The following is a 26,836-nucleotide window of genomic DNA, read 5'->3' on the forward strand; positions in this document are numbered from 1 at the left end:
AAAATAAATGAAGATTAATGTCAAATGGATTATGAGATCTCGATGCGACCGATACGAAAGATCTCTGGATATGTTTATAAATCGTATAATATAATTCTTATCGTAGCGCAAGTATTTCGTATGGAAATAGTTTTGAAATTCGACCAGCAGGGAGCGCATGGATAGTAAGGGAACACGGGCGCACCTATTAAACGAATGAGGCGTTATTCGAAGCCCTTGTTGCTTCCTACCTTTTCTACGAGTTTGGCTCCCCTGATCGTAATTCACAACAGTAGTGGTGCCGGTTGTATTATAGGTTAAATTTGTGTGATTTTGTGTGACTTACAATTAGTTTTACTTAGAATTGTGAAAATGGACAATCGGATTACGATATGTGACCCAGATGAGGAAGAAATAGACAATGAAATATTTCGAGATATCGAGCCAGTCAAGTGGATTAACGATGATCCAAATTATGGCTTGGATGAAATCAACATGTTCTTCCATAGGGTGGATTCAGATCAGATCATATATGAGGAGAAAAAGAAAAAATGTAAATTTATCGGTAAATATGTTATGGGGGATGTACTTGGTGAAGGTAGTTATGGTAAGGTGAAAGAAGTACTGGATTCAGAAACTCTGTGTCGAAGAGCTGTTAAGATTCTAAAAAAGAAAAAGCACCTTAAACTCCCAAATGGAGAAATTCAACGGTATGCTATATTAGCATGTAATAATATGTATATGAATATATGTGTATAAACGTTGGTGGATACGACATACATACATATTTATACATATTTATTGTTTATCTTTTGCGATTCGTCATGGAAGTTGTCACTCGTTCTACAGTATAATTTTCATTTTAAAGAATTCAATTTGTGTTCTATTTATTTATTTTCTTTTTCCGTAACGTACAGTGATTACTTTCACGATGGAAAAATCATGGAATATCTTGCCTTTTGTAAATTACTTTTGTCATATTTCATTATTATATATTTTTTCGTTTGCTAAACATTTTCGCAGATATGATTATATAAATTAGATATATTACTTTGATTTCAATTGCCATCTATATTACATAACGATATATAAAAATGTTACTAACAAAAATAATAATATTTATACATTATTAGTAACGAATTAATTATTTGTGTCAAATAAATTAATATTACTTTCAAATAATCTAAACATATAATGTTACATTTAAGACTTTTTGTCATAAAATTGCATCCCAATATAGATCATATTGTAAAGAAAAATTATAATCTTAAAGAAAAAATGAGTATATTGGTTCAAGCAAACACTGATTGTATACACATATAGATTAATTTATTTGTATATACATTTTGATTATTTCTGATGTTCATTAACAGGGAAATAAAACTATTAAGAATATTAAAACATAAGAACGTCATTAACCTTGTAGATGTTCTTTATAATGATGAAAAGAGAAAGATGTACCTAATTATGGAATTTTGTGTATGTGGATTGCAGGTAAAGTTCAATGAATTTCAAACTTTATTGTGCAACATTATTTAACATATACATGCATATACAAAAAAAAATATAATATATATGTTATGTATTTTTATTTTATAATTTATCGAGTATACGAATAAATGTGATCTTATGATAAAAGGCATGAAATATTAATCTAACGTTTCTAAAGGAAAATATTAATATAAGATGTCTCATTTCGATATATGCGAGGAAATAACTATTGCATTTAATATTCAGAAGTCAAGTAGAGATTTGTGTAAAAATACATAATAACAATTTTTTTTTGAAAACTGTTGATATTGGTTTGCTTGTATAAAGAGAATAATTTTTTATATTTAGCGCGCACTTGTGTGTGATGCGTATATATATATATATATATATACATATATAATACACAGACACACATATGTGTGTATATATATATATAACTATATAAATAAATATATATATGCATAGTAGTAAGCGTAAGAAAGGATTGCATGGAGTTGACAACAATTAGATTTCTATTTATTAGATTCTTTACAGGACATGTTGGAAAGTACACCCTTGAAGAAGCTTCCACTTTGGCAGGCACATGATTATTTTTGTCAGCTGTTGGATGGCTTAGAGTATCTTTATAGTAAAGGAATAGTACATAAAGACATTAAACCTGGAAATCTGTTATTGACATTAGATGGTACCTTAAAAATTAGTGACTTTGGAGTTGCAGAGGTATGGACTTTTGAATGAAATGTATTTTTATAAAAGAGAAATTAATGAAAGTTGTTATATTCCTCGATTTTTTCTGTTTTTTATATTTTAATGATATACTTTTCCCATCTTGCAAGGCACTAGATATGTTTTCTATAGATGATACATGCAAAATGGGTCAAGGTTCTCCAGCCTTTCAACCACCCGAAATTGCAAATGGCTGTGAAACATTTTCAGGATTTAAAGTAGATATATGGAGCAGTGGAGTTACATTGTGAGTTTGATAACATGAGATTACTTAAAATCTTTACCGGATAGTAATATGTAGTTACTTCCATTTTGTATAGATATAATATAACAACAGGTCAGTATCCTTTTGAAGGGGACACTATATATAAATTATATGAGAACATCGGGAAAGGCGAATATACAATACCGGAAGAAGTAGAGGAACCTTTAAGATCCCTTATAGAAGGCATGCTGCAAAAAGATGCAGAGGATAGATTTACGTTGCAACAAGTAAAAAGACATCCTTGGACCATATGTAGGCATCCTAGAACGGAAAACGAAGTGCCTTTACCTCCCTTGAGGGGAAGTAAATGTCACAGTATGACTGTATTACCGTACCTGATGGAATATCACTATGGAGTTGATGACAATCCTACATATTATACGGAACATCAACTCAATGGTACGCGAAATTTGGTATTTTTAAAGAGTATGATATCTGTCTTGTAAGAGAGTAAAAATATCTGAAATTCTTTTTTTTTGCCATGCTTGCCTTTTTATCTTTTCAAGTATGATTCATTTATTTTTGCGCTTTAAACGCGATATATAAACATCTATAAGGATTCATTGGAATGTATTCGTTTTTATAGAGGAAAGAAGACTTCAAGAAATGGATAGGACTAGCGAAGATCAAAAGCCAACTTGTAACAGTCATTGTAACAACAAATCAAATACACATAGCAAAAGAAGATGGCGCAAACCGATATCATGTATCGGTATTAAAAAATTTCCATCTTGCAAACCTTCGTGATCTGGCACAATAGTATTTCATGGTATAAAATATTTTACCGGTAGTTACAAAGTTTCTCTACGGGGGAGATGACTGAGTGTTTGACAGCGCAACACTTTTGAACTAGTTCAAAAGCGCATAAATATAAACATTTGTGATATTAATATTAAATAGTTATATTGAGAGGTCCACGATACACTATTGATCGTGGATTAAATTATTTCTAATTCGTAAGAGAAAAGTATCGTTTGTTTATGTGTGTCATAATGAAATTATGAATAATAAGATTGCCTCTATGATACATATTAGAATTTGTTTCTATATTTAATTTTGTAAATTGACATCATCTAAGTAAAGTGATAATAGTCAACTTATATCGTCTCTATTAATTGAGATATGCTAATACTGGTGTGGCAGAGTTTTTAGACTCTTATTTATACTACATTAGTTTTCGAAAAAATAACACAGATATTTTATAACTCAAAAGGGCAAATCAGTTTTCGATAAAAAAAATTCTTGCTCATCGATTATAACGTGTTATAATTGCGTTTACATTAACTTGTAACTATAGAATGAGGAAAGAGCAAGAGAGACACGGAGAAAGAAAAAGTTCAATATTTATAGAAGCGAAAGAAAATCAACAATTTTATCTTATATATTGTTCAATGTAATTATACCTAAATTACGACGCCAGCATGACTAGGATATGTAGTATTTTTTTAAGTGAGATGATTTTTTTGTACTGTACATTAACTTAATTGAACGCGTGTAAATATGGAATACAGATATTCGTAATCACAATTGCAATCTTAAGGGAAGTTTGTATCTGCTTGAATCGCATACTATACGTCATATTACAATGCTAATATATTCAATTTTCAATGATAGAGAGTGATCATCATGACGAGTAAAATTTTTTCAAAATGAAAACATGTTGTAAAGCCTTTAGCGATGACTACCTATGAACGATACAATAGAATGTTACAAGCAAAAAATACATGATTTTTTATATTTATATATTAGTGCGTTTACAAGAGTTTATTATTGTATTATGTATAACACATAATTCAATTCAAAGATAATGCAGATACTGTTTCCCCTTAAAGAATTTTATAAGTATGATCGAATAAGTATTAAAAATGATTTGAAGTGTATAGGATGTACATAAAAAGAATGTCTCTATAAACTTTTCTCGGTCATACACGGAGTACCAATTACATGGAATATATTATAAATTGAAAGCATAAACACATTACCTGTATATCTCCGCCTACAATGATATATCGATTTCATCTCTTTCATCAAATATCGTAAAAAATGAAAATCAGTATATAATTGTATTTGCATATTGACAATATTGTTATACATTCTGAAAAATCAGTTCAGCGGTATACTTGTTTAATGATACGTTTTTTTTTCTTTTTCAATCGACATTCTACGTTTATACTTGAATATTATCGAAGCAGAGTAGATATTCGAGAAAAGAAAGAGAAAAAAGCAAAATAAAAAATCAGGATGGTGCTAAAGAAAAAAAATTTAGATGTTGCTATTATGAGATAAAGAAAAAACGAAGTATGATACTATAATATAATAATCATTACGCATAAATAGAAAACGAACTTGTTTTGGCCAGAAATTTATCGTGTAACGATTGACTAAGGATGCATTGTGGGGAAGGAATGTATAACTCGTATTAAAAAATTAATGCAATTGACTTTAATTAAAGAACGTAAGTAGAATGTAAGATCGAAACATTAGGGTTTTGTAATTTATCTCTTCTATTAAGGAATTCAGATGCCTAAATGTCACTTGAAAGTGGAACTATGCAGTATAGATTAAAATAATTTTGATTATAGACATTTAAAAATATAATAGATATTATCTAGTACTAAAACGATACCAGAATTATAAACGAGAAAAACATTTTTTATTTTGTTTAGCAATTGTTGCTCGTGTTAGCAGAAGATAATAGATGCAAGATAAATATAATAAGCATATTAAATGTTTATACGATAACAACTTTTTGACCTTGCATATCATACGAAAAAAAATCATCAAGAATTCTAAACAAAATATACTTGTACAATTATTACATAAAATTAATGTATGCCTGTATAAAAGAAAATGTAAAGTGATGTCCCTGTCATGTTTTTATGGGGACAATATTTATATATATATACATACATATATTTTTATTGTAATACAGAATGTACTCTTGTTTGCCCATATGTGCTATGAAGGTAGCGATATAGCTCGTAAGAATTATAGTCATATTCTTAAAAAAAAAATAGCATATATATATATACACACACACACACAACACACACATAGAATGGATTATATTAAATAACGAAATATTTCCTTTTAATCGAAATTATCGAAATAATTAAATTTTACGTACGTTAAAGCATATGATAGATATATCGAATAATTGCATAAATAGTCATCTACACTATACATTTCCTTTGCAATATATCATCGAAATATTAATTAATTATGCGTGTTTATGGTAATTTAATAATATCACGTGTCAATTATATATTCATTTATGCATAAAGTTGCTTAAAAATAAATTGCTTACCGAAAGTGCAAACGTTCAGAATAGCATAATAGTATAATAATTGTAAGGCCATTGGATTATATCTGAAATGGGCTTATATTCGTCATTATACATTTGTCAAATGATTCTTAATCATGCACAAAATGTCCTAAAGATAAATATTTTCTTTTCGTCGCTAATATCAATTCGGTAATATGATTAAGATAAGACATAATTTGTTTCTGTATTATATCATATTCTATCGGCTGCGTGTATCATACCGATCGATGTTGTATATATGTATGTATAAGTTTGTATCGTAGAATAGACATTTAAAAATAATTTACAGATGTACTAACGTATTAGCAAAATTGTGAATATACTGCCATTCAGCCTTGTTCACACGTTGTTTTAATCGAAAGCGTTTCAAACGGATAAGTTAACGAATGAATACGTCGAATAATATGAAAATATCAGAAAAATTTTTCGAATAACTATATTTATATAGCGAACATTATTTTTAATCTTCTCGCATTTATTAATTAGTCAGCATATATACGTATATGTCTATCATCAGTCAGATATTGCAGCGAAAAGTAAATTTGTTAATAGGAAAGTATAATGGGCAAAGAGTTAATCCGCTTTCGACTTGGGCTCATCCATTATCAAAGATAGTTTCGCTCGATGACGTAACGTTGGCGCGCAATTTAATCCAATAACCTCTGTGCCTGTCATTCAACGACCTCTCTTTTCGCTGCAATATCCGACCAATGATGTATCTATATATATATATATATATATATATATATATATATATATATATATATATATATATATATATATATAGATATACTTACTGACTAATGGAAGAACAAGAAACATATTTTCTCGACTCTAACGTTATTATATGATTGCAGAAATAGGAAATAATATATTTAATATATAAATGTTCAAACAGAATTCTCCCCTATTGTCCTAGCTATGAAATATCTTTACGATAGAGAAATGCACCCTTTTTCTCGTTTCCACTTTAAAAAACACACACTCGCGATAACTCTGTGGAGAACGAATGATTCGTTAATTGAAAACTTTTCGGTTGCGCGCGTGTACAATTATCCGCTAAACAAGTAAGTATATATACAGGTACATATACGAGCAACGCAAAATGTGCAACGGAAAGTGCTTAACGGCCCGTGGACGAGCCGTTGGACACGGCCGCCGGCACCTGCTAGTAAAAGGTGACACGCTAATGCGTTAAGGCTGTTCACCACCTTTCGCTCGTAGCGTACGCGACTTTAGCGACAGGTATGAGCAAAATATGAACTACAAGCGCAATAGGGAAATACTGTCCCCACTGTGCGCTATTGTATCGGTATATAAGCTTCTGTAGTTGTACCCCTCTCGCGCGTAATCTAATCGCGACCGAGTTAGTACGTGATAAAAATTTTTGTACGCAGTAAAAATAGTAGTAAGTAACGTCTGACAAAAGCAAGAAAAAAATCACACGTCTCAGATCATACTTCTCCGTAGATAGATAAATTGAAAAGTGTTTGTTAATTGTACGAACTTGTACTTTTTGTTTCTAGTTAAACTTATACAAATAGCTAAAGCGTATTTCAGCAGCCCAATATTATTTGCGATATAACGCAATACAGAATAGATAGCAACGACAGAAGAAAAAGCTACTGATGCTTGGAAAGTTTTCGCAAGCTTTCGTATAAAAATCTAATCCCTCGATGATGAACCAATTCCCTCGACGATATGTCGGATTCTCGTCAACGTATCGAATCCTCACCGATCATTCACCCCACCGATGATGAATCCATCCATCTCGATGATCTTTCCTGGAAAAAAAGAAAAGAAAGTGCGATGAAACGCGTGAGAACGACAGAAGCGATAGCGAGGGATGAACGTCTTGAAGATTGTTTCATCCGAAAGTACAAAATGAAAGAAATCGAGCTCCATTTGAGATAGTTGTTCAAAAGAGAATATCCACCCGATGATCCTTCCCAAGAGACCGAGAGAAACTAGAATAATCGAACTAGTATAATCGTTTTATTACATGATTATGCTTTTCAATCGATAGGGACTGTGCTTTTTTGTTAAAAATACAGAGGACCGTTCTTATCAAACACGACCGATCGTGCTTTGAGAAAGAGAAGTAAATATTTTTCTAAAATATAACAATATCTCAGGAACCAAGACCCTTCGATACGAACGGCTGAAGAGTCATCGTGGCTTTTGCCGCGAAACACATTTCCTTGCGTTTGGAATCGATTAGAAAATTTGAGCATCGATTTACGCGCGCAAACGAACAGACAATCATTTACAGAAATAAAAAGCACACGATTCAAGCGTGCGTATATAAATTAGTAGGGGAGCTACGAACTTCTCTTTCATCGCAGATATCAAGAGGCGCCATTATACGAAATTTATTTTTCACGGGAAACGTCGAAAACAACCTTTACACCAACAATGATTCTCGTCATAATACTTGACCGATTTTGATGAACAAGGCTTCATTTCAAAGATTAAGCGAGGATATAGCTTTTTCGAATTTTAGAAAAAGCTTTATTTTAATGCGTAAATTATTCTCGAGAAAGCACCATTTTTTGACACGATTTTTTTCAAAAGAATGAAGCTTTTTGAAAAATTCGGAAAAGCCGTGTCCTCGCTTAAACCCTCATCTTTAAAATGAAATCTTGTTCATAAAAATCACTTGAGAATTACATCCGTACACATTGTTGGCATAAACCATTATAAAATTAGCGGTGAACGGATTCGCTACAGCTCTGCTTCGTAGCGTTGTAGGACAGGAAGGATCTGCCGTACCCATCGAGTCCCAGCGAAAAGGAGAGAGGAGTGGGTGGGCGCGATCGGACACGTTCCCGAAGCGACTCCCCACTTCGTAAGAAGGCAAGAAGAGTGGGGAGACAAGAGTCGGGGCCCTTGGGTCCTCTCGCTCTCGAACTCGCTCTCAAGAAGGAGTGAGAGAGAGAGAGAGAGAAAGAGAAGAGGGCAAGGGGGCAAAGGCACATTCCAAGGCAGAACGAAGCTAGCAGTGAAGGTGGAAGGCACCAACGGTCTCTCACGATATCGTCGAGCAGCCTTTCTTTTATATTCTCTCTTTCTCTCGCTCTCTCTCCCTCCCTCATTTCATCTCTCTGTCAGTTACTTCCGTCGATCAGTGAAGAGATTTTAAGTGAATTCGCGAGAAAGATCAAAGTTTGCTCGAGAAGAGATGGTGCGCGTTCGACGATGGCGGATTGAAACTTAATAAAGGAGCACGCGAGCGCATGTGCTTGCTCCTCTTTTATCCATTCGAGAGGAATCTTCTTCCCTCATCCTTGAAAGAATAGACCGAATAACGCGTCTATTTCGACGCTATTTGGGTGGATTCGAGAAGATGCCCTCTTCGGCCTCTTCCAGAGAAAAGCTCCTTCTTAAGAGGAATAATAACAACGAGGAGGAGGACGACGAGGAGGGTGAACGTCGTGTCGAAAATAGAACGTTCTTTCGGCTGAGGATACGCTCGTCGAGCTTCGGGCATGCGGAAGGTGTCTTCTGCTCTTTCTTCTTCTTCTTTGGAGACGGCGATCGAGAGGAATTCGATCGGGAAGTCTAACTCGTCGAGATCGATCTCTCGCAGGTGAGCCACTCCTTTCTTTTAACTTGCGACAAATCGAACAACCAGCAGGAAATACTCTTGACGTCGCGTGCGAATTTCAATCGGCGGACAGAGTCTCGTACCTTCCTTTGTTAAGACTTTCCCATGGAATTTAAATCTCGTAGCGTAGGTAGATCAAAATCTTTTGCTCGAAAGCTTATACCGCGAGTATCCTCGAACAGAATAGAAGAAATTCTCACAGTTCTAACCGCAAACATCTCGTCTTTTAGAATGGCTCGATATTTTCTCTCCTTTTTTCTCTTTGCAACTTTTATTTCTTTTTATTCTTCGACGCAAGAAAGAGAGAGAGAGAAAGAGAGCAGAAGGCGTCGGAATCGAACTTGACCGTGACCTTGGGGCGGCTTCCTCGACACGTATAAAGATACGCGAAGAATGCGTGCTGATCAAAGAGAAACACTCGCGCGTAGAACTTTCTTCAAATTTGAATAGATCAATTTGAATTTTCGTCTTTCGAAATGAACGAGAGTTGCGATCTCTCTTCTGTCGCTCTCGATTATTGCGTCATAGCAGATAGAGAGAGAGAGAGACAGAGAGAGACCCCTTTTCGACTCTTTCGAGATCGCGAGGGGATACCGAGCTTGACTTTATATTTATTGTCCACCAGTTTGTATGCATAGCCGGTGTCCGGTTATCTTTTGGGTAATCCGAAGGGACTTATCAAGTTCAACGAGATATCTGCGAGCGTGATTTATAAGATAGAAACTTTCGCTTTCGCTGACACACGTTTCATTCGGCATTTGCTTTCTCTCCAGCCTCGCGCATTTGAATCGTCGGAAAATAATTTCGTTAGACTAATCATGGAATCTCTTCTCGATTAGATATCAGCATGTCTCAGGCGTCGTTATCGAACGATTTGGAAGGCACGATGAACGATTTGGAGGCAAGTCAGCAGCAGCAACATCCTTGTCAATGCTCGACGATGAGCGGCATTAATTCGATAAGGACGCAACGGGAGAGAGCGGAGAGAAGCGTGGGAAGCACGAGGATCTCGAGCGGTCAGGAACTTCCTCGAGGATTGGAGGCGCTACAGAGTGCGTTCGAGCCGTTGAGAAGATTGGACAATACGATGTCTCATCAGGAGACGCAACAATTGAGCTTGGAGAAGGCGAGAAGCGTCGAGATTTTGGAGCATCAAAGCACGCCGCTTTCGCGACACGCTCGCAACGTTCCGTGCAGTCCAAGAAATTTGGATCTCTCGCGAAATCTTGCCTTCGAGGCGGCGAGAAGAGTCCAGGAGTCATCGAGTTTGCAGGAGAGTCGACAAAGTTTGACGTCCAGTCCTAGTCATCCGTCGGATATCGGCCAGAGTCCGATGGAAACGTCGGCGAAGGAAACGTCGGAAAAACAATTGGACGATCCCTGTGGTTTGTCTCCGAAGCAAAACATCTCCAAGGATAAATTGAAAAACATACAACAGGTTTTGAACACCTATCAGCATCATCGAATACCTATCAGCGGGGAATCTAATACGCCGGAACGGAACGTTCATGGCCATTTTCACGGCGATTCTCACGTGCATTTGCACAAGCACAACGTCGATAACTCGAGAACCAACGCGAATCTAGAAGCGAGCGACGGTCTTAAGGGATTCCAGCAGCGACAGCATAGCCATCATCATCACGGAACGCCAAAGCCCACGAACGTGACTCATCATCACGGGGCCACGATGATGCACCATGCCGGGGCACACCATCATGGAAATCTCGCGACCGGCTTGGTCGGTCACATACACGGAAGCTCGACGACGGGTCTAAGCGGATCCGGGAACGCTACGCCGACGATCGGTCACGGCAATACGGCCGGTGGCAATAATCCAAATTCTCATCATCACGCCAGTCCTATCGCCGCAACGACGACGACGACCACGACGACGTCCTCGACGACGACGGCGATGACGGCTACGACGACCACGACGGCATCGATCGTCGGACAGAAGGGTTCGCCTATGGCGAGTCATCGACATCCTACCGTGTCGAGTGCCATCAGCGGTGCCTCTTCTAACTCGAGCATGATGAATCACGGCGGATCGCCGAGCGTACATCGGCACGTCGTAAACGCGAGTGCCAGTTTGTCGGCTACTCCATTGGTCGCTCGACATCACGGCAGCTCGACCGGTAGCTTGACCGGTCGCTCGAGCGTCAATCATCATCACGTGAGTTCCGGTATCTCCTGCGAATCGTCCTCGTCGAACGCGAATACCAGGACTCATAGCAGGTTGGATCACGTTCACGATCATCATCATCATCTGCAACAGGTTCACTCTTTGCACCCTGACTCGAGATCGAGAGATAGAGCAGCCTCGTTGGTTCATCCTCTCGACGAACATCACGGTCATCACCACGGGCACGTCCACGCTCATGGTCATCCTCACGTGCAAAACAACGATACCAAAAATTCATCCCTGATAAGGGTGGACGCGATCCAGGTTTGTACATATTACCTAGCATTGCTGTTATCCTTTTCGACGATAAAAAAGTTTGCTCGCGTTACAAAAACATCTCGCGCTTTGAAACTTACGATCAGGTGTCAGCACCGTCGAAGAGCAGCAAGTGTCAGTGTCACGCTGTACAACAGGCTAGCGGGAACAAGAGAAGTTCGGAGGGTGAGACCGACGACGGTGGAATCGTCGAAGTAACGTCGAGAACCCATCAACCTCCGGCTCTACCGCCACGACCACCTCCCAGACCAACGAGACGTTACGAGACAGCGACCGCCGATCAATGCGAGTATTTCCATATTTTTTCCATTTTCTTTCATAAACGTCTATCTTTTAGCTTTATTCTTCGACGCTCGAAAATACCCGAGTAGTAGTCACCCTGAAACATCCCTTCGAACTTTGAAAGAGTACCGCAAGGGCTCGCGACGATCTCGCGGGTATATCGACCAGTCGTCGTTCTCAGCAACCGAGAGAAGGACGATTCGTGTCGGAGCTTACGGGAAAAGGAACGTCGAACGACGTTACTTTCGTGTTTTCTCGCGACTAACGAAATTACGCGACAGAGAAAAAGATTCGACAAAGTAGCTACGACCGAGTTCACCCATCCTCGTATTTACGATCTTCTCCTGTCGTATTCGCCGACCACCACCTGTGGGACATCTCAACGTGACAAGTACCCCGACTTTCTACCCCTCTCTCTCTCTCTCTCTCGCTCGCTCGCTCGCTCGCTCGTTCCGTGTCGTTCGTGACAACCCTCGTACATCTTTTGGAGATGCTCAACGACGCTAGTGTCCAACGAATGACTTCTTTTTCCGAAGGAGCAGATAGAGGAGGATAAAAATAAAAGGACGAATTAGAAGGAAGAGGAATCGTTATTCGGAGAATGGTCAATGCGTTATCGATGAACTTCGAGGAAGGGAGAGTGCGTAATAAGGCGGTGACCTTGAACCACGAGACCTTCGCGTTGACAGACCACAGGAAAGAGGGGGAACGTCTTTGATTCGCCGTTACCTATTGACATTTTAAAGTCAAAGAGTTCATATCGAGAGTGTGCGCTCGAGAGTTGTTGGGCTCTCTCTCTCTCTCGCAGTCTCGTTATGTTCCAACGCGTTAGATATTCTACGTGCTCTCACGGCGAATCCTCGCGACCACGTGCGATCCTTTGGCTCTTCTATCGAGAAGGAGAAGCAAGTAGTTCGAGAAGGAAACTTTGAGCAGCGAAATATCGTCGATCGTCCAACGGCGAAGATGGATGGATATCCGGTGCTTCAAATAGTGCGCTGTCGACTGGGAACGGAGATGGAGATAGACAGCCAGGGTTATCCCTTCGCAATGGCGGCACACTCGCATTCCCACTTACCCCATTCTGCCAACCACGCACACTTGCCGAGATCTCGTTACTCGCACCCCTGTGGTACGTCGATTAAGTAGTAGTACGTCAAGGGATATCTGATAATTTATCCATTTTTTCTTAATTGCCTTCTGCGTGTCCGACATTAGCGGGAAAGAAATTATATCCTCGCGGGTTTGTCTATTTATAGTAAGAGAGAAACCTTCTGTTATTTTTATTGTGCCTTCGAGGCTACGGGATCTAAAAATTGATCTCCACCGACCTTCCCAGTTTTTATCCGTACGGTTTTATCGCGATTGCTAGCTTTCCCCGTTTAAGATCATACGATTAATCGTTCTGAAAGGGAAAAAGAGATGATGCGAATTCGTAGAAAGAACGCTATCGAGTCGCGAGTACAGTAGTATACAAGATCGTCGAAGATCAAACCACGGTACCGATCGAAGGTTCGCTCACTCGTGCGATCGATAAAGTTACGGCGTTTAGAAATCGGAAAGCTTCTCGCTTCGTTTCCCTGAACGAGTGAGCTGCTCTTTACAGGGGGTCCTTGGGGGGACGGATTTATTAAGGAACCTTTGGAACTCCCGTTTCGTTCGTCTCTAAACTACGGAGCAGGTAGCGCACAGGTAGTCGATCTTTTCCACGGAATCCTTTTACCGGTCATTGCATTTGTAAAAGAGCGTCGTAAATTCGTGTGCTCGTAAAATTGTTTGAGAGAAAAAAAAAAGGAAGAAAAAGAGAGAAGGAAAGAACACGATCTTTCTTTGCTTCCTTTCGATGCACGAATCGAGCGGCATCCTAGCTGAACTCGGCTCCGCGTTCTTCCTTCGACGAATTTCTTCGAAGATCAAAATCGGAAAAAGGTCGGGTAAACCGTTTCGCAAAGAAAACGATAGATACGTGGGTGTACCGTCGGGTAGATACATAGGATCGAAGCATAGGTTTCGTCACGCTTCGTTCGCTTTTCGTCGGGTAACTTTACGAAAACGTATAATAACGAAGCAGTGACTGTCACTCACAGGGATCGCGTTCGTTGGTGTCACGTCGAAATATTCTCCGTTAGGAACACAGGATAAAGTTGATTAAAAAGTACGACGTCGATGAGTCTCGAGAGAACTCGGCATTGTTCTCGGAGTAAGGTATAGGTATCGATGCTTGCGCGTCGGTATTCATCGAGAGAATTTCCAATGCGACGTGTACGATTGAATAGCGAGAAAGCATTTACAATGGGAGTCGAGCTCGAGAACGAGCGGAGCAAAGGGACTATCGCTTTTACTCGATATAGTATTTTAAACGCGCGATCCCCTTTGACGTTTTCACGGCAAGTCAAGTGCCATTCTCGACGTAAATTCTTACGGTCGGGAAGGAAGAGATATAACTCGATCGTAGGACGAATACCTTTTTAAAGGATGTCAAACTTTGCAGGTCATACCGGCGAAGGTGGCTGCTGCAAGAAATACGTCGTTCTTTGTTGCCTTTGCGGTGGGCTCAGCGCGGCAGTCGGTAGTCTCTTTTTGGCGGTGCACGCTGTCCTTTCAGCCCACACGGCCAGCTTAGCGCTCTTCGAAACCGTGCCGTCTTACATTCCTGGCATAATGGTGAGAGACAAAGGTTACACGGCTCTCTATCTATGGAAATTACGTAAGAAAGGATAAACGGACGTTCGATGCATTTCACGGTTTTGTTGTCAAAGAAAGAGACCTTCGATTGACCTTCGAACGAGACCTTTTATCGTTTCGCGAGAAAAATTCTATCCGTTAATTATAAAAATGTTAGCGCGTTTTATCCGCCAAAGAGTAAGGAAAAAAGATCGTTTATTGGCTTATTCGCAGTTAATACTGATGGGACTATTTACGATGATTCTGGCGAGACGAAAGCACAGATACGGGCTTTTGGTGAGTATGGAAAGTCAATATGGCAGGTCCAACGTAGACGGGAGCGATAAGGAAGGAAGAGGTTGCGACGTTCGCGTAATTTTTGCAGATGAAAGTCTGCGGCTCGGTCGGCGTCGTGTGTGCGCTGGTGTGCGTACTCGTGACGGTCACAACGACGGTGATACACATGTCCCGACTGCAGGGTCTTCGAGAGTGCGTTTATACCGCAAGAGCCAGGTAGGTTCCCTCCTACGACAGGAGGGAGTATCGTAGAATCAGGATCCGAACGTCGGTCGTACAAACGAGATGAAATTGTGTTTAGATCGTGCACCTGTTACGGTACGCCGCAATCGAAGGAGGACCCCGGTGTACTGTTCGAAGGTACTCCGCATTGCGAAGCCGTTCACGGCGCCCTTTACGCGTGCCTGCGAGCCCTTTTCGGCGTCTCGGTCGCCGGGATACTCGCCTGCATATTCTCCTGCATGCTGGTTTATCAACTCCTAAGCCACGAAAAGAAAAAGATGTATTGGGAACAGCTGGAGCTAAGATGCAGATCGTTGTACGGTCAAGGCGGGCCGGTCGGCCCACCGACCGCCTCCTGCGGGTGTTGCAACGATTGCGGTGGGGCCAGTCCGTGGTGGGCCCAAACGCCAGGAAATCTCTACACGCCGAATCCGGACTTGGCGCCGTCGAGGTAACGTCCCTCCGTCGCGAACCAACGCGGATTCGTGCTAAGGAACTCTCTTTGCTCTCGATCTTGTTCGGGCGCAACCGACTACTTTTTCGCCTATCCCCGGCTCGGACTTCTCTCCCTTGGCAAATTCCGCGAATATCGTGAGAGGAGAGTGAGATAAACTCCTAAACGAGACGTCGATCCCGTCGATCCCGTCGATCCCGTCGATCGCTTCGGGTAAACCGCTAATGTATGGAATCGATTAAAGTCGGCATTCCGTTTGGTATTTCTTCGTTCTACGGAAATAAATTACGAACGACGATAAACGCGTTTGCCACGGAGATGCCGAGCTTGCCTCGTGATAATAAAAACGTACAACGGTAGAGACGCCGCGTGATACGATCTACGAGTTGTCGGAGATTTTTGCACGGACCCACCGTGACGCGTCCCGCTTTTTGCCATTCTCATCTCGTCTCTCACGTCGCATCTAACGTCACGAGACGACTCGCTGACTCGGGCGCGTCGTCTTATTTCAGACGGTGGCGATTACCGTGGTCCAGATCCAGAGGACCAGCGCCGAGTCCCGACTCGAATTACGGCTTCCACACGCAAACGAGACAGGCCGAGACTAACGCCGACAACGCGGCTGGTCCTTATAGCGTCCTCAATTCGCAGTCGAGCGGTCCTTATTCCGTTCTGAATACACCGAACGGACCCTACACGCCAAGCACAGCGTCTTATAGCGTTTTGGAGACACCGGTTCCTCTCTGGGGCCCGCCACCACCTTACAGCGACCCGAACAGTCCAGCTCGTAGACCGCAAGTCGCGGACGCCAGGCCGAGGATGAGCAAGAGGATCGACAATTTTGACGGCAACGAAGGTTCGATGACCGGCAACCGAACGCCTCTCGATCTCGTCCGCCGCGATGATTCGTAACTCGTTCGTAATTTCGATCCGTTGCAGATCACAGATCGAGATCGGCGAAACGTCCCTCGGACAATTACGAGAACGCCGAAGAGATTTCGAACAGTACCGATCCCGAAGGCGGTAACGACGGTACTATGAAGGGTAGGAGAGCTAGGAAACCCCTGAAAGGCGTCGAGAACGGAGCTTTCCAACAGGAACCCAATCCCGCTGCCAAACAATCCGAAAGCGAATTGTATTTCGGCGACGTTTCCTCGTGTTGCGGTCCGGAGAGTAGCTTTTACGATCTGGCTGTCGAGAAAGAAGGTAAAATTTCGCTTGGACGAAAATATTCGGAGGGTCTCCGCCACCCCCTTTTCCACTGTAAATCTCATCCGATATGATCGATAAACGAGAATTTCGTCCGTCGATTTCGGTTTCAGGAGCCGAGCATTCGGAAGGGGTCGATTATTTGGCGGCTCGTTTGGGCAAGCGACAGCTGTCTAAACGATCGAGACTTCCTCTTCCGTTGCCCTCGGACGGTGGCGACATACCGTCCGACAGTTATGCCAACAGCGACGAGCCCAGAAACGCTAGGGGTCCCTTTTTAGCTCCCGATGCTCAATACGAGGTCATTCAGCAAGCCCGTTATTCGTATTACTCGCCGAAAGAGGACGAAGAGCTCGAGGAAGAGGCTGCCACGTCGAGTTACTTCAGAGAAGAGGAGACTGATCGTCCAAGGGACAGAGATTACAGGGACTATCATAGCGGCCAGGAAGAGGAGGCACCCCAGTGTTGTTTGAGCGACTCTACGACCTTGGATTCTGGCTGGCAAAGCGCCGAGCAGCAACAATCGGATGACAACGTTCGACCGGTTAACGTGTAATCGGTTTTCCTTTATTTTTTCTTTTCTTTGCTTCGTTTTGTTTTGTTTTTTTTTTTTCTTTTTTCGAAGGAGAGAATCGACAGGAGGTGGAGGAATCTCTTATTTAAGAACGATTTGAATCGTTTCGAAGATCGAACACTCGCAGACTTTCATCGATCTTCGACGATGGAGACTGAAACGACGTTGCCATATATAAAATTATTCTTTAAAGCCAAGACGCGTTATTTAATGTATTCATTTCGATGGAAAACGAGATTAGTCTAGTTAGAGAAAATAACGTAGAGAGAGGTAGGCTAGTTAAAGTAAACTCAACGATGTCGCTCATGGTTGCTCGTAGTAATCGTTACTAGTATTTAAGTACATCGTAAGAAGAAAAATTACATCTTTATTTTCTAGACGAACATTGTAAAAAAAATCCACGAACGAAAGAGGCTTGTCCGATGCACCAACGAATGCCACACGTAGACGCAACTGTGACTTTGATCAGTAAATCGTCGCGAATGGGTTATCGGTGTGTCCGTCCGTGTGAGCGCGCGTTTGTGCGTCGCTCGTTGGACCCTTCGACGATCCTCGTCGTTTCTCCGATATATCGCTAAAGGAAACGTCCATGTACAAAATTGTGCTTTACTCTTGCCATTATCTCGTTAGATGTTTTAGCCTTAATACGTCGAGCGCTTATCAATTGTTGTCGACGAAGTCGTTATCGAACGATTCTTACCGTTATTTACGATTAGTAGTCAAATATTTCGTTTCGATCGAACGCGCGAACTCGCTTGGAAAGAGTTCTCTCGCGCTCTGAGAACGCGACGCCGACTGTACGTCGCGTGTCGATCGTAATTTTCATTCGAGTTTCGTTCAACTTACGAAGCTTTTAAAGATATCGTACGTATCGCTTCGTATACGTATCCACGTACTAAACGCGTACGTACTGTCAACAATTCAGGTGGACCAAGGATAACGATCGCGTTTAAAAACAATAGGAATAGAATAGAAATATTATTTGTCGATCATCTATTTGCCGTTGCGACGATCGTGAACGAAGCAAAACTCGTAAATGACATAATTTTATATCGCAAGGAACAATGAGAAGGAGACAACCAGACGCGCAGGTAGATAGACAATGAAAAAGGTTGGATGGTCGAAGAAATAGTTTAACGTTGTTTACTCGATCAAGTGTACCTTAAGAAAGAGAAAGGAAGACGTAGATAACGGAAAAGCCAATGCGCCGTGAAACGATGTAATTAACGATTACAGAGAATAAAGCTTTGTTTTGTAAGAAAAAGGAAAACGAGAAGAAGGGAGAAAGAATCGCGTAGAGCGTAAGTTCGATGAAACCACGTAGGAAAAGTATATCGAAAAAGGAATGCGGGATCCAAAGTTGGCGCTGCCATTATTCGCAATTGTCTTTTTCTTTCCTCTGAACTCTCGCGCCCCTCTAGCATTGGCCAATATCAGATTATAAGATTTCGCAACGGGGCCTCGCGAGAGTCGAACTGTCGCAATGCATTAGATTACGGCAAGAAGGAGGCAAGCTGGCACGTTACTGTTCAAAATCGATCGTACGATCGCGATTGCGGAGTCGCAGGTAAAAGCGCTAAAAGATCGCTTCGCGAACGTAATTTTCTGGCCGCATAGATTCCTCGTTCGTACGCATAGACGGTTCTCGATTCGAGTTTAAGACTCATCGAGAACGATTACAAAGGAGATTCCTCGATTATCAGGAATCAGAGCAGACCAATTTCACGGTTAAAACCGAGGCCTTGATAAATATATCGCGCATGCAGTGGCGCGGCATCGCATGGTTACAATAATTATTAATATAAGCATCGTAGACGCGAGATTACACGCTTAAAAAGTTTCATTAAAGCGGAGCGCGGAACGCTTAATTAACGAGATCGCAGGCCGCTGATAAAGTAATCCCGAGGAGTCGTTCGGCATTGGTACGAGAAGACGTTGGAAGTTCGTTCTTTTGGAACGAACGCTCGTTACAAATAATTACCGTCGTTTAACCGTACACGAGTCGGCCGAGACGTGCCGGCGGCGGCTTTATTTCGTTCCGTTACCAGACACCGATTACGTAAGTATAACTAGCTTAGAGAATATTTTTAGTCGTCTACTTCGGGGACAAGTAATTAGCCGATTTATCCTTACCATAACGATATATATATATATATATATATACACACACACACACACATATATATAGTATATACCCTGTTGTAACAACTTATCTACTTATACTTTAAGGAGAATAATCGTAATACTTTGAGATCGCGGCGAACGAATCAAGTCTCTCTTTGCATCTTCCTCTTCGTATAATTACGTACAAGATCCCTCGACGATTCTGAGAGCAGCTTGATTCGCTAAGAATCTTTCGACCCTTTCGCGAAACTCCCTGCTCGATTCGGGTAAGGGAAGCGCAGGATTCGGGGCAGCGGTTTGAACGGAGCTCATGGAATTGATATTTAGCGCGCTTTCGGATGATCCACGATCGTGATCCAATATATCCGGCCTCGGTGGTGGTGGATGCTTTCTCCTGTGTCCCGTGGACGCGACTCTCTTCGAATCGGTGTCGGTAAAGTTGTTACCGTGATCGATGTCCGGAAATCGATTCATCATACCACGTAGAGCTATCTTCGCACTGAGAAGGGACCAAAATACTTCCAAAAGAGAAGCAACGAGTACGTTCACCGTAAGTAGCGTTTCCGTCTGCGAGGATTCCCCGATCCGATCCCTTTGCCAAAAGGATAAAACTTTGTCTCTGTCGAGAGAGACGAGTTCTTCTTTGCTCTTATTTTCCGATTCCTTTTCCAGCGCGTTACCCGAGATCGACATGCTCCTTTCGTACAATATAGAACTTTCTCCCTTGAGATCGTCGTAGGCGAGTCCCTTGTCGCTTTCGTTAACGAATTTCTCTATTTTCATCGTGGTCTCCTCGACGAGAGCGGTGACGTTGTTGCTGTTGTTGTTGTTGTTGTTGTTGTTGTTGTTATCGATGACAAAGGGATCGCTCGAACCACGAAGAATCTTCTCCATAGACCAGAGAGATCCATTATTGGTCTCCGCAACCGCAGCGATATCGAGGATGGTCACGACCAGGCAAAGAATGGCCGCCAGCAACGAGAAGAGATTTGCGGAAAAGAAGATGGTTATGTTTCGATCGATGTACCACCTTCTCCAGGCTAAAAGTCCCGCGACGAACGGTACCAAACAAGCTATCGACAAAATCGCTCCCTGAACGGAGAGCGCCAGCGTGCCTAGAAGAAGGGAAAGGGCGCCTAAGCCAAAGTGTACCAGGGCAAGGCCACCGACCGTCGAGGCCGAGTAACGTCGCTCCGACGGGTACAACGACGAGAGAGCCGGCTTCGTCTTCACTTTTATCACGTAAACGTTTTCCATTGTTTTTCGTCTTTGGATGGGTCAGATGCGTCAGATGCGTCTCGCTCGAGTCGGTTACGCACTCCGCACATAACGCGTCACACGCGAAACTCGAGGGTCTCCGCTGACTCGATCGAGCTCATTCTCAACGCAGAGGAATCCGCAGAAGGCTTTTAAATTCGATCGCGAGTCGAAGAAAGATACTCTCTTCGCTTTCTATCGCGAATTTGCAATCTCTAACGACGTAGAAAGATATTCGTTCGCGACTACGGCCAATCAGACGAGGATTTCACAGAGGCGTAACGATTTCTTAATCCTCGTCGCCTCCATTCTTTTTTCTTAATTAACGTTATGCAAGTGCGACCGATTGTGAAGCGACGCGATTATTCTCCAAGTCTTTTTTCTTCAGACGGCGCTTCCGTTTCACAGTCGTTCTCCTTCGAGAACGGATATTCCGTGAAATACTTTATTATCGTTATTACGTTGCGCGCGGTGCAAGCGCGATCGACTCTCTCGCTCGCTTACCCTCCCTCCAGAGTTCGTTAAAGACCTTTCAAGCGTTTCACGCTTACAACGCGATCGGAGTTCGAACCGAAGAAATTTATCGAGATAATTCGTCGATCGTAACGTGAAAGAGATCTTCCACGGTAGACGTTTGAATGGTAACTGAGAGATACGAGTAAAGACTAGTCTCGGTTGAAATTGCTACAAACTTCTCTACGTACCTCCCACGCGAGCGACTTGCAGTGAAAGGGACAACAGAGACCGCCGGATAGATATACTCGTATCCTCCAGTGTTACGTTAAGCTCGCTTCACACAGATCGTTACTTTCGTGCAGTTTCGCGATGGTCCCAAAGAAATACAAAGATGTCGCGATTTCTTCCCCTTTCCAATCATTTCATATCTTTGACGATCCTCTGAAGCTTCCGACGGAGAAAAAATCTAATCGGGATTAGGCGCACGGGCGCACGATCTCGGTGTGAACATCGCGTTAGGATCGAAGATAACTTTCAGAGAGCAAATAGATCCCCGTGGTCCCCGAGGAGAGGATAGCGCATACTAGCGCGCTAACCTTTATTGTCGCTCGTTTAAGCGTGTAAACCTTAACTCTCGACCTTTTCGCTCGTACGTCGTTTGTAGAAATAATACGCAACTATAGATGACCATCGTATTCGTCGCGGATTCCCCGCTCGGTCCGTCATTCGGAAAGGTCTATCATTCGTTCGACGAAATGGCACGCGCGAGGTGCGTGCAAAGGCACATGCACGACGACGTTCGCCGCCGTTGGTCTATTCTCATACTTACATTTTTCGTTACCACCGTCACGATCGTTGTTCTAATCGGTTTCCAGAGACGACGAGGTACAATCAGCGATAGACAATCGATGCGACTCGCGTGTACGCGTGATTAACGTTATCCGAGAAAGTTGGCCTAAATCTGTCGACCACGAGACTTCCATGTAACTTCGTTGTTATTAAATCTGGATCTGCGATGGAACGAGAGGAGTAAAAGGAAAAAAGAGGAAGAAACTTTCTCGATAACGCGCCATGGAAGAAAACTCGGCCGAGCGGCGCCGAAGGAGAACGGCTTGCACTTTCCATCAAAGAAACGAATTCTGATCGGTCGTGGAATCGCGCTTATCGCGATCGGCGACAACGATCTCGTTAAAGGCGTCGTCGCATCGAAACTCGTTCTTACGTAAAACCGAGGGAAGTATCGCCGCCTTTGCAGCGCGCACCGAAGCAAGAACGATCGATCGGCTTTGCTAGCGGCGTACGATCTAAAAAGAAACGTCGTCGATCGAAAACGAAAAATCCTTCCCTTATATACCAGTTCTTCTTCGTTCGCAGTTGATCTCGATTTCGATCGTTTTTCCCATCGCTTTCACTCGACTACTTTAGACGCTGTGCCATGTCGGGAAAGTTTGCAAAAAAAAAGCCGAGTTTCCGATCGGATAGGGAAAAAAGGAAATGGAGAAGATGCTTTCCTTCTTCTCTGCTACGACCGAGATCGAGCGAAATAATGAACAAAAATGCCGGCGCTTTCCGTTCGTTCTCTGACTTTTCGGCCGTTAACGCTGACGCTTCAACGACTTTCTCTCTCTCTCTCTCTCTCTCTCTCTCCCTTTACGCGTGCACTTGGTATACGCGGAAGGGAGAGAAAGAGGGAACGATAAAGAGCTTGTTTGTGACCGAAATGCATTCGTATTGGAGCAGCTGTTGCGATTGGGGCACGCGTCCCAACGGTCGCAGCAGCTGTCCACAAATCGAACACGGTACATTCCACGCGAGTTCCTCTATCTACAACAGGCTGTTGATACTCGAGATACAACGTGCGCGACAACGTTTCGTTGGCGAGAAGCTCTTGAATATCGCGATTGAGGTACGCGGGAATAGTCGAACGAGATGAGTTATATGTTCGAAGATTTAACCGTAAACGATAGTAAACTTTCATGACGCGTACGCGGTTCAAGTTGATCCTTTATTTCGATCTCTTAGATAAAAACATAAATGAGACAGCGTCGAAGGAGTCGAGAAAAAAATCTGTTGGTAGAAATTTGTAATCGTCGTATCGAGAGGTTATTCAAAGGATGAGACATTTAAAATTTAAAGAGTCCGTCGGGTAAACCGCCGGGCGAATAGCTACGTGAAAATTCCTCGATGCGCATGGACCGGCTAAGGGCTGCTAAAAGGGCTATGCGATAAGGGTACGCAACGGAAGGGAAGGAAATAAGAGGAAGGGGAGCGTACCGTACAGAAGAACGCGATGGGGCCTTTCTCGAAGGGACACCGGGCCCGTATTACGCGCGACAACCCCTCTACGTTCTGCGCGCACGCAAACACGGAGGAAAAAAAGGCGCGCCGAGAGACCGCCCTTCGCGCATCTGCTCTTAAGGGAATCCGCGTCCGGCAGTTTATCGGAGGCAACGCTCGAGCACGGATCGGAACTCGAAGGAGGAACCGAAGGAAGAAAGTTCTTATTTTTATGATCGTATCTCGTAGGGAATTATCGAAAGGAATTATCAAAAACGCGCGACCTTGTAAAATGTGTAAAAAAGAGTGTACAGTCGTGGACGTGGAAATCTCGCCGATTCGAAACGTGAATCTTTCCTTGGAAACTTGGAGATCGCCCTCTTACGTGAGCACGGTTCTTCTGATACTCATTAACCGATCCTGAAGAATTCTGTTGGTTTATAGTTGGCGCGAGAACGGAGAGGACGAGGTAAGAGAAAAGAAATAAGAAAAAAGAAGAAAAAGAAAAAACGCGAAAAGAACGGAAGGGAGAGAAACGAAAAAAGATGGCACAAACGTCCGAGCCGGCCCCCGTGCACTGCTACACGAATCCATCGTTTTGTCGTCAATCCGAGTACATCCCTGACGACAGAGAGAACCTACCGCCTCCGCCGCAATTTCAAAGTAGCGAAGAGTTACCGCCGCCGCCGCCGCCTTTGCAAATGCATCTACAATGCGGTCAAAGCAATCCCGCGTTTCAGGCCAACGCCGAAACGCGAATAGAGAGGCAAATCGAAACGCGAGAGGGCAGAGAACATAGCCGATATTGTTATTTGGATGAGAATAGAGATCCAGTGCACAAGAGGTATGCCAGTTTGCCGATCGAAGATCGCGGCGTGGTCGCGTATGGACGATCCTCGAGGTACGAGTACATTCGGGACGAGCAAAGGGGTCACGTGCAGAGAAGGCCTTCCATCAGGTACGAGTTCATTCCGCGCCAGCAGGTGCAACGGCAACGTTCCGCGCCGCCGCTCAACCAAGACGACGGACGACGGGGCCTACAACGGATGCAGACGAACCGGAACAATGGCGGAAGATACGCGATCGTACCGGGTGAACTCGATTATCCGGACGACGACGACGACGACGACGACGATCATCGCAACAACGGCGGCAACGATGATAACGACGACAACGACGACAACGACGACGACGACGACGACGACGACGACGTTACGAGAAGCGCTTGGAACGGTAGACGAGCCTCACCGGTGCGACGCGGTAGCGTAAACACGCCTCAAGGTAAAGCGATCTTTATTGTCGATTCGATCGAAAGACGAAAGTTTTACTCGAGGTTAATTTGTCGATAGGACGTTACACGAGAGTACCGTTGCAAGACGAGGATCCTCCGGCCCTTCCGGAAAGGAACCTTCAACAGGAATACTCGACGTCGCCGAGGAACAACCTGGCGACGAAGAAACTTCACGAGATATTGACGACTCCGCGAAAGCCAAGGTCTAGATCGGAGGAACGAACCCTGTCGCCAAAGAGGCAACAGAGCGTGAATCAAACCGGTACGCCACAAAGGAGAACCCTCACCCCAGCTGGATCCCCAAGCGGTACGCGCCAATTTTTCTCCCCTTCCTTCTATTATTTTTCATACGGCCGTCTTCAGTGGTCAGTAAGGATGATAACCCGTTCTTTTTTTTTCTCCCTTTCTCTTTCTCTTTCCCTTTCGCACAGGTCATACCTTTAGCCCGACCACTCGTACGACTCCTCAAGGAACTCCGCAAAATCGAGCATTTCCAGCGAACGGCCCTCAAACCTCGACACCGAACAAAGAACCCTCTGCCAGGAGGTGTCTGCCCCTCGTTGAGAACTCGTCCCGACAACGGGACGTATGTTCAGCCAGTAATTGCGGCAGACTTCGTTACGTTGGTACGGCTCCGGTCGATCTTGCGTCGATGGTTCACGGAGAGCCGCCGCCTCGTTATGGATATCTCGAAAACGGTCCGGAATCCATGCCAATGGTGTCTGGTTCTCCGAGGTATCAGGTACTTCCGGCCGATCAAAAGAGGAGCGGCTATCAGAGCGTGGAGAGCGCGTTTATCGCGAGGACCGCCGTAGTAAGTAACGTCGAAAGACTTGGAAATCTTGTTTCAAGAAAAAGAGAGAACCTTTCTTCCTTTACGTCAGGTACCACCGTTATCTCCGCCGCATAGCGACGTTAACACGACCCTGGCAAGCGCGTTGGAGAAAAATGATCGAAGGAATGCCCCGCTATTGCTCGTCCTGGTAGGCGTTTTAACCTGTGGCCTGGCCATCTACCTCTCCTGGACGCAAGGAAGAAGGTAAGAGAGACGAGTGAAACGCGCCAAAGCGAAGACAATGATATCATCATTGTTTTCAGATATTACTTCGACAGTGCTGCCGGTTGCGGTGCCTGTTGCGCCCTAGCAGGAGCTTGTAGAAGTCTAAGAAGGACCTGGACCGGGCTGGGTCTCGCGGGACTCTCCGCGCTGAGTTGCGGCGGACTCTTGTTGCTAGCTGCGAAATCGCCCAGACCAGGAACTCCTCTTCACGACGTCACCGCCGGTGCTTTGTGCGGAGTTTCGCTTTTAGGCGCCTGCCTCGCGCTCCTCGCCGTGTTAACGCCAAAGTGTAACTTGGGTAGACACAGGAGAGTGCACTCTTGGATCCCTCGGCTGTCGCCTTGAATCATTTCAGACATTTTCATGAACTCTCGTAAATATGTTGAATTGGATCGGATCAGAGCGGACGACTTACTTTCATTTTCGGATCGTCGTTGCGATTATAGAAACGCAACGTGTCCTAGTCCAGTCGATACGCATACGTATACGTTAGAAAGTATCTTCGTTTTTACGAACGACGAACCGTCGACTCTCGAGCAACGACCCTTCAAAGCTCTTTGGAGGTGCCAAATCGATTTCACGATATGCATGTACGCGCGTGTGAAAAGTAGGTGTAAGAAGACTCGCATCGTCCAATTCCTACGACCCAAGTGGCCTTGTACTTCCCATAGATTGTAAGAACCGACAGTGTAATAAAATTTCTACGATCGTCAGCAAGCATATCACTTATTTGAAATTCGTTGAAGGATCGCAGATAGATCCACGACCAACGGATGTTAAGTTCCTTATCGTGGATTCGCGTGGAGGAAGCGAGGTTC

General features: G+C 43.3%; 4 protein-coding genes across 5 annotated transcripts; 3 read left to right on the forward strand and 1 right to left on the reverse strand.

Annotated features, from left to right (window-relative positions):
• Nucleotides 1-195: 195 nt before the first annotated feature.
• Nucleotides 196-6,126, forward strand: LOC127061689 (serine/threonine-protein kinase STK11). The gene is made up of 6 exons (XM_050988930.1): nucleotides 196-689; nucleotides 1,353-1,473; nucleotides 2,005-2,190; nucleotides 2,307-2,443; nucleotides 2,517-2,860; nucleotides 3,048-6,126. Exons 1-6 carry the CDS (start codon nucleotides 352-354, stop codon nucleotides 3,206-3,208), a joined length of 1,287 nt encoding a protein of 428 aa, XP_050844887.1. The 5' UTR covers nucleotides 196-351; the 3' UTR covers nucleotides 3,209-6,126.
• A 3,005-nt stretch (nucleotides 6,127-9,131) lies between these two features.
• LOC127061662 (uncharacterized) lies at nucleotides 9,132-17,615 on the forward strand. Of its 2 annotated transcripts, XM_050988846.1 has the most exons (11): nucleotides 9,141-9,375; nucleotides 10,233-11,566; nucleotides 11,669-11,839; nucleotides 11,938-12,136; nucleotides 14,625-14,797; nucleotides 15,032-15,094; nucleotides 15,183-15,310; nucleotides 15,396-15,767; nucleotides 16,283-16,626; nucleotides 16,710-16,976; nucleotides 17,093-17,615. In XM_050988846.1, exons 2-11 carry the CDS (start codon nucleotides 10,241-10,243, stop codon nucleotides 17,533-17,535), a joined length of 3,486 nt encoding a protein of 1,161 aa, XP_050844803.1. In that variant the 5' UTR covers nucleotides 9,141-9,375; nucleotides 10,233-10,240; the 3' UTR covers nucleotides 17,536-17,615. The 2 variants fall into 2 exon arrangements, with proteins under 2 accessions (XP_050844802.1, XP_050844803.1); XM_050988845.1 differs by having other exon boundaries at nucleotides 9,132-9,375; nucleotides 10,233-11,839.
• A 1,069-nt stretch (nucleotides 17,616-18,684) lies between these two features.
• LOC127061693 (uncharacterized) lies at nucleotides 18,685-23,444 on the reverse strand. The gene has a single exon (XM_050988940.1). The coding sequence runs from the start codon at nucleotides 20,932-20,934 to the stop codon at nucleotides 19,855-19,857; it is 1,080 nt and encodes a 359-aa protein (XP_050844897.1). The 5' UTR covers nucleotides 20,935-23,444; the 3' UTR covers nucleotides 18,685-19,854.
• A 668-nt stretch (nucleotides 23,445-24,112) lies between these two features.
• Nucleotides 24,113-26,731, forward strand: LOC127061678 (uncharacterized). Its single transcript, XM_050988891.1, has 5 exons — nucleotides 24,113-24,948; nucleotides 25,017-25,265; nucleotides 25,390-25,772; nucleotides 25,843-25,997; nucleotides 26,057-26,731. The coding sequence occupies exons 1-5, from the start codon at nucleotides 24,213-24,215 to the stop codon at nucleotides 26,361-26,363; spliced, it is 1,830 nt and encodes a 609-aa protein (XP_050844848.1). The 5' UTR covers nucleotides 24,113-24,212; the 3' UTR covers nucleotides 26,364-26,731.
• Nucleotides 26,732-26,836: the final 105 nt, after the last annotated feature.

This window comes from Vespula vulgaris, chromosome 2 (assembly GCF_905475345.1).
Source record: "Vespula vulgaris chromosome 2, iyVesVulg1.1, whole genome shotgun sequence".
Classification (NCBI taxonomy): Eukaryota; Metazoa; Arthropoda; class Insecta; order Hymenoptera; family Vespidae; genus Vespula; species Vespula vulgaris.

Bases quoted from the DNA above. Each gene is read 5' to 3' on its own strand.
- LOC127061693 (XM_050988940.1), bottom strand. From the start codon at position 20,934: ATGGAAAACGTTTACGTGATAAAAGTGAAGACGAAGCCGGCTCTCTCG.
- LOC127061662 (XM_050988845.1), top strand. From the start codon at position 10,241: ATGTCTCAGGCGTCGTTATCGAACGATTTGGAAGGCACGATGAACGAT. The intron at 15,311-15,395 runs GTAGGTTCCCTC...AATTGTGTTTAG, and splicing joins GTTTATACCGCAAGAGCCAG to ATCGTGCACCTGTTACGGTA. The intron at 16,977-17,092 runs GTAAAATTTCGC...TTTCGGTTTCAG, and splicing joins TCTGGCTGTCGAGAAAGAAG to GAGCCGAGCATTCGGAAGGG.
- LOC127061689 (XM_050988930.1), top strand. From the start codon at position 352: ATGGACAATCGGATTACGATATGTGACCCAGATGAGGAAGAAATAGAC. The intron at 2,191-2,306 runs GTATGGACTTTT...CCATCTTGCAAG, and splicing joins GTGACTTTGGAGTTGCAGAG to GCACTAGATATGTTTTCTAT. The intron at 2,444-2,516 runs GTGAGTTTGATA...CATTTTGTATAG, and splicing joins TGGAGCAGTGGAGTTACATT to ATATAATATAACAACAGGTC.
- LOC127061678 (XM_050988891.1), top strand. From the start codon at position 24,213: ATGGCACAAACGTCCGAGCCGGCCCCCGTGCACTGCTACACGAATCCA. The intron at 25,773-25,842 runs GTAAGTAACGTC...CCTTTACGTCAG, and splicing joins TTATCGCGAGGACCGCCGTA to GTACCACCGTTATCTCCGCC. The intron at 25,998-26,056 runs GTAAGAGAGACG...CATTGTTTTCAG, and splicing joins TCCTGGACGCAAGGAAGAAG to ATATTACTTCGACAGTGCTG.